At 36.1% G+C, this 17,720-nt stretch overlaps 1 protein-coding gene across 1 annotated transcript in view; it reads right to left on the reverse strand.

Annotated features, from left to right (window-relative positions):
- Positions 1-17,720, reverse strand: part of LOC125232209 (tRNA dimethylallyltransferase) — a 256,267-nt gene that overhangs the window by 228,877 nt on the left and 9,670 nt on the right. The window contains exon 2 of the mRNA XM_048137845.1: positions 14,046-14,452. Within this exon, the coding sequence (XP_047993802.1) occupies positions 14,046-14,392 (347 nt within the window). The 5' untranslated portion in view covers positions 14,393-14,452. The remainder of the gene's footprint in view (positions 1-14,045; positions 14,453-17,720) is intronic.

Raw genomic sequence — 17,720 nt, forward strand, 5'->3', positions numbered from 1 at the left:
GCGACTGTTTTTTACATGGAATATTACCGTCTTAATCCATATTTTAACAACTTTATTGGTTTTCTAGGCATTATTTTTATTATTTCAGTATAGTATATGCACCAGAGCACTAAAACTTCACCAATCAATATATATAACACGCAAACACAGAGTAGTCAATAATATTATTACTGGTTAAACTGAGGTAAATTGATGGCGCGTTGATAAATTTAGACTTATTTTATGAAATCACTCGAGCAATTTAATTGGCCATGGTAATTAGCCCACATTATATTACAAATGCAAACAATATTTATCTTTAACAAATTCTTACGCCATTACATTTTAATGTCAAATGATTTTATTTCTTTTTTACTTTGACGTCTCTGACAGTCGCCATTTGAAAAGAATGAAATGAACGAATGATTTTGGGAAAGTAGTCGCCAAACGGTAACAATGTGTGCACGCGTAGTGCACACTTCTGTCACTTCTGTGACCATTTGTGCCTGTTACCAATCGTCCCCATTTGGGTCGCCGCGACTAAACGTCGACCGTACTGCGACTAAGCATTGAGACCCGAAGACCTGTGTGTACACAAAATAGGAGGATTTGCGTAGGAACGGCGACCGATTATGGTTATATGGGCGACAAATGTAACTACCCGAAAATGTACATATTATTTGGTAACTTTTATTTAAATACCTAAAAGTACTGAGTATGTATAGTCAATCGCCCACATCATAATCGAAAATCGAACTCAGCAGTTTAATAGGTCACCCATACGAAAAGAAAGCTAATTTCAAAATCCCAGTATAACAATAGACGTTGTATGCTATGCGTGCCCCCAATTTTATGCCATCCATTGTGTCACTCCGCGAGTAGGTACCTCATTATCAAACACGGAACACGTGGTCCCAGTTATGCCCATCTTGACCCCATTTTCCCACAGTGGATCGAACCCGGGACGTTGCGTATCGCAGGCGGAAGCCCGATAAGCCGCGATGCCGGCATGGCAACAGTAAGGCTGTGGCCGGAGTGACGCGGGCGCGGGAGCGATGAAAGCATATATAACCAACAACAAATACAACAATCAATAAACATTCCATCTGGCGACTGGCTCCATATCACACCATCCCTTTTCCTCTCGTGGGTGTTGTAGAAATCGACTGTGGGATATGGGTTCCATTGTGGCGTAGGCGATGAGTTAGCAACCTGTCACTGTCACTGCTATATCACAACTTCGTTATTTTTTAATCTCGTAATTGATAAAAGTAACACTAAAACACTTTTTTTTTACTTGAGCAGTTTTATGTGAGCGGCCTACCTCTTTTGGGAATACAGGCGTGAGATAAAAAATGTAAGTGATATAAATATAGGACATTACATATTAGTATTCTTGCTCAACCTTTTGTAACTTGTGTTCTACAGTATACAATGACGTGTGAATTTTACATTCATAAAAAAACCATGTCCCTAGCGTATCTTTCCCGCATCTTTTCCGTATCTTTTCCGTTTGCAGCTCAAGTGGCTCCCTATCCGTCTTCGCCGTAACTTTCACATTTTGTCTCTTCTTTATTCTATCCTATTTAACCCTGCTACTCCCCGCTATCTTAAAAATCGCTTTAGTTATCTCTGTTCTACAAGGTGCGCCCAGAATTTAATTCTTTCTGTCCCCTCCTCTACTTCAAAATTCTATAATCATTCTTTTACTTTTCAAGCTGTGCGACTTTGGAATTCCCTACCTCATGACATAAGACGTGCTCAGTCTCCTAACTCTTTCAAGAGACTACTTAAACTCCATTTTTTATCTCTTCCGTAATATTTTTGTCTGACTACTCCTTCTAAATAACCTGGTACTGTTATATGTGTATTTATTTATATATATTTTATTTATATATTTATGCATTTAGTTATTTATCTTTATATATGTATGTTTATGTATAATATTTAATTTTTTTTTGCCTATATTGTGCGATAAGTTTATTTCTTCGAATTTGCTGACACCTACTGACATTATATAAATTTATCAATTTCCGCTACCTTAAGGTTGTCTGGAAGAAATCGCTCTTTAGCGATAAGACCGCCTGTTGTTTACCTTTGTTCGTGTTTCTTCCTTGTTTTATATTGTTGTATTTTATCAAGGTGTGCAATAAAGAGTATTGTATTGTATTGTATCTTCTAATAAGGTTTTTCTCAACTTTACAGGAAGTGCAAGCTAGAAAAGTCAGTCGTCACAAAGACATTTACCAACAAATACGAGTAACTTACAAATCCTACCCATTTAATTAATATTTGACAATTTTAACACCTATCAAGTTAAGAATATGGGCCAAATTGTCAAAACTGAGATTCATAAGCCTGTGTCGAGACTGTCGAGAGATGGCGGTCTTATGCACTGTGACTGCACATTTTACTTTGTCAGTAATTCTCTATATTAGTCACTACTTTTAAAAAATCTCGTATCTCACGCTGTTCCTCAAAGTTAAAAAGCAGTAAGTCTATATGCATTCCATACATACTTACTACAATTTTCTTTTCATTGACAGACGAAGATACAAGTTTTTTTTAAAGTAGTGACGATATACTGCTATGTCTGAAATCATCTTGTATCTGGCCACAGCCTTACTGGCGCCATTGCGTACTACAACGCGGAATAAAGTAGGTACGCACTGAATTACTCAAACGACACGGTAGGGTTGCCTCAGCTGGATTAGATACTGATTTTGACCTCCTAAGTCCCGAGCTCCCGTGGTCCTCTAAAAAATAAAATTCGAATTTTGAACTAAAGCCTGTGGAAAACGACGTAATACTTTCGAACGGCGAATTCATGCGTTCGAGATTGAAAAATCGGTCCCCAGTAGGCCTAGCACGTGATGGCCGCGGGAGTATGTCGCCGCGAGATAGATGACACGTCTTTGTCTAATTGTATTAATGACATAAGGACAGGTAGTCTATCTCGCGGCGACATACTCCCGCGGCCATCATGTGCTAGGCCTGCTGGCCAGAAATACAGGGTGAAATAAAAAGGACCGTTCAAACTTTGCATAGCGACTTTTGAGGTCATAATGAAAAACTTTTATTATGGGACCAATGCTGAATTCGCGAAAAAAAATTGGCGGCTCCATAGAAATTAGCGGCGTCATAACAGCCAAAATTTTTTTTGCGATTTCAGCATTGGTCCCATAGTAAAAGTTGTTTATTATGACCTCAAAATTCACTATGCAAAGTATGAATGGTTCTTTTTAAATACACTAAAAAGCAATAAAAGCATGTCACTCAGTTCTGCCTCTCTCTGTAAGTACATAAATGTAACACAATCCGTTGGGTCGGTGGCCTAAATTCTCTTGACCTACGACACTACACTGCTCTAGTTTTCTGTTTTTGTCCAGTGAATATCATTTTTATTACCTACATGTTTTGGAAACGTTCAAGTAGGTAGATTACGGAAGATTGTACATTAAATATTTTTGTAACTGAAGAATATAGGTACACAAATAATATTAATAGACGACAACTCGCCTTAGCTTTGCACAAACCAAACCAAGAAAAGAGCGAACACCCATCTTAAAGGCCGGCAACGCACCTCCAACACCTCTGGTGTTTCTGGTGTCCGTGGACGGCAGTGATCGCTTACCATCAGACGACCTGTCTACTCGTTTGCCTCCTATCCCATAAAAATACCCTAACAATGATAAACCTCAAGATTCTATTGATCGGTGAAAAGCGCATGAAAATTTGTTCAGTAGTTTTTGAGTTTATCACGAACATACTGACGCGGGGGACTTTATAAGCTGTACAGATATTAGACTTTTGGTAATTTTATAATGGAAACATTTACAATGGCACACACATACAGTGACATATAAAAAAAACAGCATTATACCTAAAACAGTCAATACCTTGGTAATATATATTTACCTATTACAGGAGATGTGCTGTCTTTCTGGTCTCTACAGGGTGTAACATTAATGCTGGTGATCCATTTAAGAGCATAACCGGTATCGAATAGCGGTTACGAATACCACTTCCTCTTTTTAAAATAAACACCATGAAAATTAAAGGTACTATAAAAAGTAATGTATAAGCCGTAGGATTTATCTTCGGCAATTATGTTACATAGTGTATACACGGTGACATAAAAAGGACCGTTTAAACTTTGCATAGTGACTTTTGAGGGCATAATGAACTAGATGTATCTACTATTGGATTAATGCTGAAAATGCAAAAAAATTGGCTATTTCATATATTTCGACTGTCATGATACAGCTCATTTCTATATGGGACATGAAATTTTTTTTCGTAATTTCAGCATTGGTATCCCCCCAGTTATAACTTATAAGTTGTTCATTATGACCTCAGAAGTCACTATGCAAAGTTTCAACGGTCCTTTTTACCACAGTATAATAAAGAGTACTATCGTAAAGTATGGCCACTGCCGCTCCCCGCTGAAAGTGCCGCTCACCCCCTCTCGGTTACCTCACAGTTACCGCCTGTCAAAAACGCGAACAGTCGACCTGTCATATTTCACTCATAAAAGCATAGTACGCGTTCACCTACACGAGCTTAGACTGTGTACTAGGAACGCGCCTCTTTCATATATTTGATCGCCAGTGTCCGAGGTGTGTTCTTACTTCGCCCTTTAGAAATATTTGGTTATCTACATCTACAAGCAACTTATTTTTTTTTTCGCGGTTATCTTTTGAGAATGGAAGTTGTGGCAACCCTGCCAGCCCTGTAGGGCTGTCTGTTTAATAATCGCATAATAAATAATTCGGGTTATCGCGCCCGTCTCGGGTGTCCACACATCTAACGCTTATTTTCGTGGTGTTGAACACATGCTAATTAGTAAAATAATGTGGGACGTATACCCTATACACAAATAGTAATAAAATGTTATTACAGATGTTGTGCGAAAAGGTTTTCCTTCGTATTTTTCCGGAAACGTTTGTATTTGTCATGCTAGTTAGATAGATAGATAGATAGATAGATAAATTCTTTATTCAACCACAAACTTACATGCTTTGCAACACAAAACAAAATAAAGAAAGACGAAATACTAAAAAGACTTAACATAACTGAAGTATTGGTTGTGGAATGTGAGTTGTGGTATAGAATAGGCGCTGACTCAGCATACATGCTACGGAAGCCGCAGCGCTGATCTTCCGTCAGAACCTTACAAACTTAATACTAAGGGAACGACCTAGTGCAGCGCAAGTCGATATATAGAGAGTTCAGATAGAGTCAGTACTTACGTCTTGTACTGAGACTGGCTGAAATAGCATGACACGTTCGTCGTTTCCGTCAATAATACGAAGGAATTTTTTTGCACTACAACATCTGTAAGCTCATACTAGCTCATTTACCTATATAGTGCCTCTGTTTAAGTATTAAATGTCTTTAAGAGGCATCTCTCTTGAAAGTATTTAATTGAACATTAAATCATACTAAATATCGTCACTACTTTTAAAAAATCTCGTATCTCACGCTGTTCCTCAAGTTAAAAGTTAAAACGCAGTAAGTCTATATGCATTCCATACCTTACTACAATTTTATTTTCATTGACAGACGAAGATACAAGTTTTTTTTTAAAGTGGTGACAATATGTATATTATTGTATAATACTCGGTTTTATAGTCTCTTGGAACTGTAAAACAGCAATTCCCGAATAGTTTGTACATTTGGATCACGTCTCCGATTTTGATAAAAATTGGTAGGCTGACAAAGTCCATGATGCTGAGCAAGATCCGCTAGGTTTCCCAAAATGTCCTACGTTGTTTGTATGAAACTTTCCTTTTTTGTTACCGAAAATGGATAGAAATCTGGTAACAAAAAAGGAAGGTTTCATACAAACAACGTAGGACATTTTGGGAAACCTAGTGAATCTTGCTCAGCATCATGGACTCTATCAGCCTATCAATTTTTATCAAAATCGGAGACGTGATCCAAATGTACAAACTTAACGGGAATTGCTCAAAAATACTTCACTTCTACGATAACACGCAAAAAAAAATAAGTTACCTACGTCTACAATTAGAACGAAACTCTTGCTTGATATGCAAGTCCGAGTCCGACTCATTGTTTCACGGTTTTTTTTTAAATTAAATGTTAGAGTAAAAACACCAGGTCACCACTTAATCATACAGTTTATTGAACGGAATCCTAGAATTCAAGAGTAAACCACAAGATCAATGACAATCGATATGTAGCGACGCGACAATTCGTCGGGACGACGCCGACGACGCCGACGACTAGAGATGTCCTTACATAAATTAAATTTGTTTATTTCTGAAAAAGACTTGAACATCATGACCCCACGATATGAAAAACCCGTTGTTTATTTCTGTAAATATTTATTTTCTTATTAATAGATATCCTATCAAAAACCCCATTACATATTCCGAGCCTGGCCTATTTTAAATAAGAACACTCCCGACTAACTGAGCTTTCAGACAAAAAAAACTAAATCTAAATCGGTTCATCCGTTCGGGAGCTACGATGCCACAGACAGACACTCACACAGACAGACAAACAAACAAACAAACAGACAGACAGACAGACAAACAGACACGTCAAACTTATAACACTCCTTCGTTTTTGCGTCGGGGGTTAAAAATGGCCGCCAGCAAATTGCGAAGGATGCGGCGACATATAATGAAAGTGACAGATGGCGAGCGCGCCGTGTGCTATAATGACATTATTAATAACAACCTGTTTGATAGGTTAATATAACATTGGGATTTGAGAAATGTATGTAAAAACTAAAGATAGTGAAAAACGAATTAGGAGATATGAAATGTTTCGTAAAATTTAACAATTAATTAATAAGAACGAACAATTGATAAGAAATAATATCGAGGAATGAAGAGGGGGGGGGGGGGGGGGGGTGACCCAAACAACGTTCTATGGTTCGTGTGAAAGAGGACATGAGGAGATGAGGAAAGATTGAGAAGAATTGAAGAGAAAGGCAAGTTGTATCGACCCCACATAACGTGGAATAAGGGTAGGAAGAGTTGAAACTTTTGAAAGCTTATATTATATTTGAAAATATGCCAAAATGATGAAAAAGAGGAGGGAAAAAAGGCGCAAAGGATTTTTTTTCTCGAGTACGGGTCCTGTATAGTATAACACGGAAACAATAATAGTATTACACGGTACCACAGGATACATTTCGGAGAGTGCGCTGAGGAACTGTACAACCTTGTTCCTCCGTCCCCATTTCACCTTAGGACCACCAGACAATCGGCAATGCGACATCGCTTCACGGTTAGTATTCCAAAAATACGCACTAAACGTTTCGCTTCAACATTTATTTTGCGAACCGCCAAGGAGTGGAATGCCCTGCCTGAGTCTGTGTCCCCACATGAGTACAATCCAGGTCTCTTTAAAGCAAGAGTAAATAGGTATCTCATAGGTAAGCGTGATCCACCGTAGACCGCATCATCACTTACCATCAGGTGTGATCGTGGTCAAACGTCTACCTATTCATACAAAAAAAAAAAAAAAAAAATTACACGGTTAAAAAAACTGTATGTTGATTATTTATGAGTACCTATTCCCGATAGGGCGAACGATGATATCTATCACAGTTAGTTTTTTATCGAATAACGTCAAAGCTTCCGTAGACTTTGTAATAGGTATTTTAACATACAACACTTGATTAGGTAATACAAAAACAATAACAAAACCGTTTTTATTAATTGTATCCTAAAGCAACTTGAAGAAGTCAGAAATCTTGACATGGATGACAGAACAGAATGAGGACAGACGAGTAGGGATGAGTATTTACCCGCTTACTAAGCTAATGAAAATAAACTATCTCTATAGTCTATAAAAAAATCTGATACTATACTAATTTAAATTTTTACAGTCGGTTTATCGTAAATATCAAATGTACTAGATCATTTTTATTTCAACATAAAACCTACAACATTTTATTGAACGATTGATTCAAAGATCAAAGCGTTGGAAAAAACATAAATTGAGACTACGTGAATAATTTTAGAACACATAATACGATTAGGAATATAATAGGAATCATACATGATATATATTTGACTAGGTACTGTATGTATCAAATAAATGCGCAATATTAATACAGGGTGTAAACCTAATACGGGCGAACCTCTTAACGGTGGTGAGTATAGGACATAAAAAATGGAATAAGATATCTTTTACTTAAAATTGACATATTTTTTTAATCCATACAAAATAATTCGGCCCGCAACGTAATGCAAACACACTCGCGTTAACCGCTCGTTGACAGTTGTCATTGATTGTCATCGCAACCACGTTTACAGTACATTGCTGCTGGGAAATTTTTCAAAAATTAATTATGGGCTGAAAATTAAGAGTAACTCAAAAACACCTCTTAATTAATGATAACAATATTGAATTATATGCCTGGTTTTATTTATCGCCCTTATTACGTTTACGCACTGTATATTCAATACAAAAAAATCATGATTCATGACCAATTAGGTACACAAATGTAAATGAACTAATTTTCTTGTACATATTAGTTCATTACCTACGCCAACATAAAAAACTTGTCTATTAGTTCCGACACAATATAATATTTCCCAACACTTAACCATTTAAATATGGCGAACAAAAAAAACATACAGGTTTCGTCTTTAAACATTTTCGTGTGAAATCCATAAGAATCATGGTCACACAAGCGCCTAGTAGTAGAGCCAAGGTCACGATATACAGCAGACCACTAGGGTAATATTCCTACCGCTTCATCAGTTTGCAGACACAAGAACCAGTATTAGTATCCTTTTGAGGCTACCCATAGTTGTTACGGAGCTTGAGTTCTTTTTAAACTGGTTATTTCTTTTATCTCGATTGGCCACCGTTTGCGATTTTGTCTAGAATACGCATCGAGGGCCTTGAATTCGGGCAGAGACCCGCGGAAATGGTATTCGCCGCCCGGCATATTTTGAACTACCAATAGCTTGCAGTATTAGGTGAAATGTAGTTCAAATGTACTAGTTTTGTATTTTATGTCACCGTGGCACGCGGCCTTCGGCTTTAATAGCGTATTAATTTGATTGTATGGATATATTTGGTAGGTTTCCATTAAGTTTATTTAATTCGTGATCGGTATATCGGTAGGGTTGTGATGTTTGTATATGCTTGTTTCTGATTGTTTGGAGATATGGTAGCAGGTATAACTAAAACATTGAAAATTTTGACATTTTTCCTTCCAAAAAAGTATCAAAAGTATCAAAACCTTAACTCAGAAGCAGGGACCGGAAAACCCCTTTTTAGGCTTAACTTCATCAATTTACTTACCCAATCAATTTTCTTACTAAATAAAACGGTAAGCTTTTTTAAAGGTAACCTTTTAAAACGGTAAGCTTATTGAATCTGTTACTTTGAGGTTACCATAACTACTAACTAAGTTAACTCCGAAACCCTATCGCGATAGGGTTTTTAAAACCTGTTTTCATTGAGTTATGGTAAGCTTTATCCGTTCCTTGTTGTCTTTCTACATTGAAACTGGCCCCGTAGCCGAATGGCATTTCTCCGACGCCAAACGAAAGCGATACGCCGCTGGCTCTGTCGCGCCAATACGCAAGCGCGTTAGAGATAGATATCTACTAGCGCTTCGTTTCGTGAGCGTTTCGTGAGCGATTGTGCCATTCGGCTAGCCACCCAGGGTTTGCTATAGATAGAGCTTGTCTCAGACGCATGCACTCGAATTTGCGTAGTTATTACCATTTGACATGTACGTCATTTAGTTTATGTATTTGATAGTACAATTATTGACCTACTCGTACTCATCAGTGTATTATAAGGGAATAAAATGAAGTAGGTTTTTACAGCAAGCAAGGTTTTGTACCTACTTTTAGGGTTCCGTAGTCAACTAGGAACCCTTATAGTTTCGCCATGTCTGTCTGTCCGTCCGTCCATCCGTCCGTCCGTCCGTCCGTCCGTCCGTCCGTCCGTCCGTCCGTCCGCGGATAATCTCAGTAACCGTTAGCACTAGACAGCTGAAATTTGGTACCAATATGTATATTAATCACGCCAACAAAGTTCAAAAATAAAAAATGGAAAAAAATGTTTTATTGGGGTACCCCCCCCTACATGTAAAGTGGGGGCTGAATTTTTTTTTTATTCCAACCCCAACGTATGATATATTTTTAGATAGGTATTTAAAAATGAATAAGGGTTTACTAAGATCGTTTTTTGATAATATTAATATTTTTGGAAATAATCGCTCCTAAAGGAAAAAAAATGCTTCCCCCCCTCTAACTTTTGAACCATATGTTTAAAAAATATGAAAAAAATCACAAATGTAGAACTTTATAAAAACTTTCTAGGAAAATTGTTTTGAACTTGATAGGTTCAGTAGTTTTTGAGAAAAATACGGAAAACTACGGAACCCTACACTGAGCGTGGCCCGACACGCTCTTGGCCGGTTTTTTACTTTTAATTTTTATTTATTTTGAACTTCACTATCAGTCTCATAAAAATAACTATAACAATGCATGTGCTCAAAAAGTGCGTTTACAATGCATGTGATCGAAAAGTACGTTTTTTACGAAGCAAAATCGTGCAGCAAGTAGTAGGTACTTTTAAAGTAGTACTTTTCCATACTAGTTCTTTTTACTTTAAGTTTTGAACTTCACTATCACTCCCATAAAAATAGCTATAACAATGTGCAATGTGTGTGTATTACAATGTATGTGCTCGAAAAGTGCGTATTCTATGAAGCAAAATTGTGCGGATAGTAGTACCTACTTTTCCGCACTAGTCACTAGTGCTTTTTACTTTTAATTTTTTTTTAAATTTTGAACTTCACTGTCTATCCCAGAAAAATCGTGCGGAAAGTAGTACTTTTTCGTACTAGTGCTTTTTACTTTTTTTTTAATTTGTTACTTCTCTATCAGTCCCATAAAAATAGCACTGTATGTGCTCGAAAAGTGCGTTTTCTATGAAGCAAAATCGTGCGGAAAGTACTTTTCCGCACTAGTGCTTTTTACTTTTCATTTTTCTTTAAATTTTGAACTTCACTATTAGTCCCATAAAAATAGCTATTAGAATGTATGTGCTCGAAAAGTGCGTTTTCTATGAAGCAAAATTGTGCGGAAAGAAGTAGGTACTTTTCCACAATATTCACTGGTGCTTTTAACATTTTTTTTATTTTGCTTTTAACTTTAACTTAACTAATGACTGGGACTGATAGTGAAGTTAAACTTAACTTTAACTTCACTATCAGTCCCATAAAAATCGTGTGGAAAGTAATACTTTTCCGCACTAGTGCTTTTTAATTTTCAATTTTTATATTTTATTTTGAACTTTACTATTATAAGTCCCATAAAACCAATGTCTTTCAAATTCGAAAATTGTACTAACATAACTTTTAATTTTAATAATTACTAAAGTATTTTGTCTTATTATGTTTTTTTATTTACTCGCACAATGCAAAGTAAAGCATTGTTTGAAAACTTTGAAACATGTGTGCAAAGATGATTTCCGAAATTCCGACTCGTATCGGCTTATATGACACTCATCAGAAATCACCTACTTTCCGCACTTGTTGCATAAATAGCTATTTTGACATTTTTAACAAAGCCCAATTGAGAAGATGTTTTCAATTATCTAATCGTAAGATATCGATATAATTATTTGCTTTGTTCTTTCACAATATTTTTTTTAGTTCTTTACTAAAATTTGCTCTCGAGTATGAGCGACTTTGCTGAGATGGTCCGACGGCCAAACAAAAGGTTGATCTTTAAAAAGCTAAAACTAGAATTGTTCGGAAACGCACAGGTAAGATAGATAAACAATAGAACGACCCGGCGCGCGCTACGAATGCATTCAATGTCGAAACACACTATGATAATTCAGGTCAGTTATGTTTTAAATTTTAGTGTAAGGTTTTAAAGTCCAATATTGTTTGAATCGACATAAAACTACGTTATTTGAATCGACATAAACTTGTTTAGAGACGATACGTATGAGCTTGTACTCGCTATGGTTATTCAATAATAAGTTGAATTTCAATGTGCGCAGAGATTAAAGTTGCTTAAACGGTTTAATAATTAAAATGATAGGGTAACCTTTAAGACTGGGTTTTGGTTTTCGTTAGAGGTTATTTAAGTTAACTGTATCAGATAGGCTTACCCTATCAAACAGTCACCCTTACAAAAGGTTACCATTATGGTTGGGGTTTTTAAAACAACTTCTAAAATAAGCCTATGAAAAACCCCGGTTATGGTAAGCGGTTCCGGTCCCTGCTCAGAAGAAAATATTTATTAAATTATTTTTTTTTCTATTGTAATAGGTACTTGTAACTACTAGAATAGACTATAATTATGACGGACAGGCAGAGAGAAGGATATACATATATGGATAAAAATATGATTAAAAAAAGTGCTGATAAGCTAAAAAAGGTTGTTTAAATAATGTGACGTAAATTGAGACGATAATAATATAAACCTAACATCATACATTTCACAAACGCTGTCGACTGTTTTATTCAAGACTTTTTTTCAACACAAATTATTATTAACAATATCTGTACCGGAGAATTTAGCTTGAACAAAAATTAAAGGCGTTAGAGCCCTTCAATTGTGACATTTGTTACTAAAGACGTCTTTAATTATGCCATATTTTTTACTAATAAAATTGTAATTCAGATTTCCAACTTTCCTTACGATTGGTTAAGTTTTGGAGGTCTCGGTTTAAAGAATACCTACAGTTAGTACTGTAAGAGGTTTCATAGACAAAATGAAACCTTTTACAGCATTTTGATGTTAGCTGACTGGCAGTCCCCGATTTGAATTTGGAATAATAGATAAACGTCAAGGAGAACGAACACTTGACGGGGCATTCAGATAGAAGCAGCGATTGAGAGCGGTTGTTTGTTATTTAACTCCCGTAAAATAAAAAGATATTGAGAAGAAGAGCGTTTTAAATATATGGATGCCCTTCACCAATTAGGCCGTCTCTCTTACAGTACCATATGTAGGTATATTTTACTTAAATTTAAAACTGAAATCTTTTCGATTTTGGCATATTGTCAACGACTGTTGTAAAATACTATCTATACAGAAACAATTGAGTTGAGAACCATACCTAAAAGCCGGTTGATAACGATAAAGTGTATAAATAAAAACAAACAACAAAACAAGTAATTGTGTCAACATTAGGTATTAGGCAACAGGAAATGGAAACGATACAACCCGTATCACACCAAAACAAAAGAAAACAGATGACGCTGAATAAATAAAACATTTCGAAAAGAACCCAACTCACCGTGCTATCAATACTGAATATGTTACTTACTGTCGAAACTATTGAATACATTGAACTTTGACATTTACGTCTAATTAACTTAGATAACCAAATAGTGATACAAACATAAAATGACACATCTGAAGAACTTTAACTCGTAAGAAATAAAGACGATGATCGTGAATTTGAGCCTGTCGATAAGTTTGTATTGTCAGTTGTCACTCACAGATTATTCACGAAACTAGTTACAATGAAGTGATTTATGAAGAATAGTCTTGTGAATGAATTCGTCGCGGAAGCTTGGTTGATTTGCGTATCCGTATTTGGGTTATTATTATTCAACTATAACGTTAGATTAGATTAGAGGTCTCTCGAATTCGTATACTGTGGCTACGTACGACCAACGATACATGATATGTAGTGTAATAATTTCATTTTTAATAGTTACAGTACCTACAGTATTTCAGTAGTTTGTCACGGGATATGCATTGCCTTATTGGAGATGAGAATAATATTCAGATTTGTTTGATAGTTCTACAATGTGTGCATTTTTAAACAAGCCCTGAAGCTATCTGTTTAGGTATTGATGGCTGTAAAAAGTATGAGACCTACGCTTCAAAAACATTTTAGTTCCAGATTCAGCCGTTTTTACTGTGAATATTCAAAAGAGCAACAAAACGAGTAAATCATACAATTTCAAAAAGTACCAATAAAAAGATAAATAAAGATCAAAAATCCATAATTTGTGATGCCCACAATACATGACATCAATCTTCATGAAAAACAAAAATTTGGGGATATATTGAACAGTCACTTACCTCAGCATCTTCCGCCTGTTATTAGGGTGCAACCTCTCCGCCATCACCGGATCTATGCTCATCAATCTCAAATGTATATCTTCGTTCGTCAACAGTTTTTCATTATCTACTTCATATTTCACTTTTTCTTTATCTACATCATCAGTTATTTCAATTTCTGTTTTAGTTTTACTATCATCTTTGTTAGATTCTGTTTCATCGACATGTTTTGCTGCATGTTTTGCATTAGGTTCATCGTTACTAGGACCAGCGTCTTCAATATTTCTCTTCATTGTGCTTCTATTCCATAGAAGTTCTTCAGAATCGGACTCTTCTTCTACAAGGATGTTGTAAATGATAGATTCCATGTAATAATTTGTGCCGCCGACGACTATTGGGATCTTCCCTTTTTCTGTTAACTCTTGGATCTAAATGATTATGTTAAGGATTTTAATTGTGGGATATGAGCCTTGGGAAGGCCTAAGCCTTGTTTTGATTTTATAAAATGCTAATATGCTTTTAAGCTTAATCTTCTAAGCGATTAGGAGATGATATGGTTAACTCTTACAATTCCAATCCCTGTCAAGTAAACATGAACAATATGAAAAGCAAATTAACATTTATAAAATCGGATAAATACAAGTTGCTATTTAAAGTATATAATTTACGTGAGAAATCTTGAATAAGAAATTCAAGTTCGCAGCGTCTGCATTGGACTTCTTATTTCGAGCTAAATAAAGCAACTTTTGACAAGTTAATTTTAGCTTGTTTTCCGATATTTAGGAAATCTTTGGCGCATAATATTACATCAGAGGCCGGGAAAATGAGGATTTCCGGCCAAGTGGGTATATACGGCCGAGCGAGCGTGCGAGCGAGGCCGGATAGGGATACGAGGCCGGGAATCCGTTTTCACGCCGAGGCATGTATAGTGCTTTTCTCAAACATACAATGAAATAAAATAAAAATGCTCTAAAGGACAATATTTTATAAAAAAAAGTTACTTTGCAGGCCTATTAGGCCTAAAAAATAATATGAAATCCCTTTACAGTCCTCTCGAGTTGTTGCGCCCAAAAAGCGATACTTCCCAGCCCATTTTAAGGAACGTAAAGACAATATTTCATTGCATGTTTGAGAAAAAGCACTTTTAATACAATAATTATAATGTATAACAGAGCGTATTATGAGGAAAACGTAATGGAACATCCGTGCTTGTAAATAAAGGTAGCATTAGGCACATACCTATCCATACTTAATATTATAAATGGGAAAATGTGTGTGTCTGTTCGTTTGTCCATCTTTGACGGCAAAACGGAGCGACGAATTGACGTGATTTTTTAAATGGAGATAGTTGAAGGGATGGAGTGACATAGGCTACTTTTGTCTCTTCCTGACCCCTCCCCCCCCCCACTTCCCTAAAATGGGGGCTGGAAGTATGTATGCAGCAATCCGCAATTATCGAATTTAACGCGAGCGAAGCCGCGGACAACAGCTAGTTAACTAATAAGTTACTAACGTAACAGATCCTTCGGTCAAGCGATGCGAGGAAAAATGAACTTAAAAGCTTTGACTTAACGAAGCGTTTCAAGCGCGATCACTTTTGGCCTGTGTGAGAATACATTATTGGTCCAATGAAATAAATCCCTTTTTTTTGTAAAAGATTTATTTTATAAAATGGTCAATTTGTTTCTACCTTCGCTATACCTTGCATTTGTGAATTTGATACAAGCGAATATTTGAAACCTACTAAAAAGTTAGTATATAGTCACGAGAGGCGTTGTCTCTCGCATTCAGACGCTGCTTAAATCATCTGTCAAGATGTAAGAGGCCTTATGATGATGACTAAAAAGTTTAACCGAATAGATAAATAGATAGAATACTCTTTATTGGCACACCTCAGCAAAAGATACAGAAAAAGTATACAGTGGAGACAAAACAAATGATTATAAATAGAGGCAGACAACAGGCGGTCTTATCTCTAAAGAGCGATCTCTACCAGACAACCTTTGGGTAGCGGAAATAAAAAACATAATCAAAAAGAGAAAAATAATAATATTTAATAATTATCAAATAATTATGTGATAAGCATTAACACAAACAATTAATTGATATTAATTTTAATATACGATATAATTTGCTCCCAGGCCGTTACATCAAATTCGATGAAAGGTTTTCTGTAGATGTAATTACTAATCTTCTTAATAGTCTTTGCGATATGTTTGCTGACTGACGTAATGCAAATTCAAAGCAAATTATTTAAACTAGAGATCATGTCTGTTTCCTTATCAACTACTGTTTTATTTATTTTGCTATTCAATCAGATTGCAAAATCTTTTTCTGATATAATCTCCAAACTCAAATGTAAAACGAAAAAAATCCTGATATCTTTCGACTGCTTTTTTTATTTTTCTTCTTCTTTTTTTATTTTTGTCAATTCAATCTCTAGTTTTACTTCTTTTTTCAATTTCGATTGCTGTAAATCCTTACAATGTTTTCTTTTTCTCGGTGTGTCCTGAGCTGTAGTTTGAGTGTTTTCACTTTGATCGGTTTGTGTAGATTTTGATGCTTGATCTGTTTTTTCTACGGACGTTATATTATCTTTAGTTTGGGTAGTTTGGTCGCGCGTAGATTCTTGGGTAAGTTTTCTAGGAATTGCGTCTGGCATTAATTGAGGTACGAACCTCATTGAGGATTTATCAAAATGTTTGTTACAGACACTGTAACTGCTAGGTCTTATATCAGGTCTCATCAGGTCATGTCTGTCGATGATTTCTAACCATATCTTGCGTCTGAAAAAAAAAACAGCTAATAATTACATTTACAATGGCAAATTATATCCTTACCCCTATTCATAACCGTTCACTAAAGTTATCAAGCCGATAAAGTTACGAACTTTATCGGCTTGATAACTTTAATGAATTTATGAATAAGGAGGTTAGTATTTTGTTTATACATAACTCTCAAGTGCATTATTATGATTATAATCTACTGAGATTATGAACTAACGAAATAAATAGTGAACTACCGTACAGTACAGTTTTTAGATTATAACAACGGAGTGAAACCGTCAAATTGTAAACTGTCATGGCGTCGAAACAAAGCTCGCGCTCCGATTGGTCGATTCACGGTAAAAAACCCTTACCTTTCCTCGTCTTTCGGCAATGAGAAAAACGACAATTGCTTATTGGTTCTTTGACTTTTACAACCGTAAGCCGCGCAATATTGTCGTGTCTTCGACATTGTTAATGCGTGTGTATATTATATTATAACACTGATCACTAATAAGTTACTTCGGCAGAAAAGTAATACGTGCTGCGCGACTACACAGGCGGGCATGGGGCGCCCCTCTGCCACTTGTGCGTTCGACTGCACAGCTAGCGGGTCGCCCCGCGCCCCACACCCCTCTCTTCGGTTTGAGGTGGGCTTAGGCTATGCGCGCACTGCAGATTTCTGCCGTGCGTTTTTATCCCGCAAAGTCTGTATGGAACCTCCTTAAAGTGCGCGCACTGCGGAAAATAATCTGTATGCGGATCAAAATCTCTCTCCCTCCAGATTTAGTGACTGTCCAGAAATAAAAGTCATAGTTGCGTCATGCATTTCCCCTCTTTAAAAAAAAGTACGAGTATATAAAGAGGCCCTGTACATCTTTCTTGTGACTAATCTCTTTCCATACATAGTCTATAAAAATAAGAAGAGAAG

The sequence above is a fragment of the Leguminivora glycinivorella genome, chromosome 12 (assembly GCF_023078275.1).
Source record: "Leguminivora glycinivorella isolate SPB_JAAS2020 chromosome 12, LegGlyc_1.1, whole genome shotgun sequence".
NCBI lineage: Eukaryota > Metazoa > Arthropoda > Insecta > Lepidoptera > Tortricidae > Leguminivora > Leguminivora glycinivorella.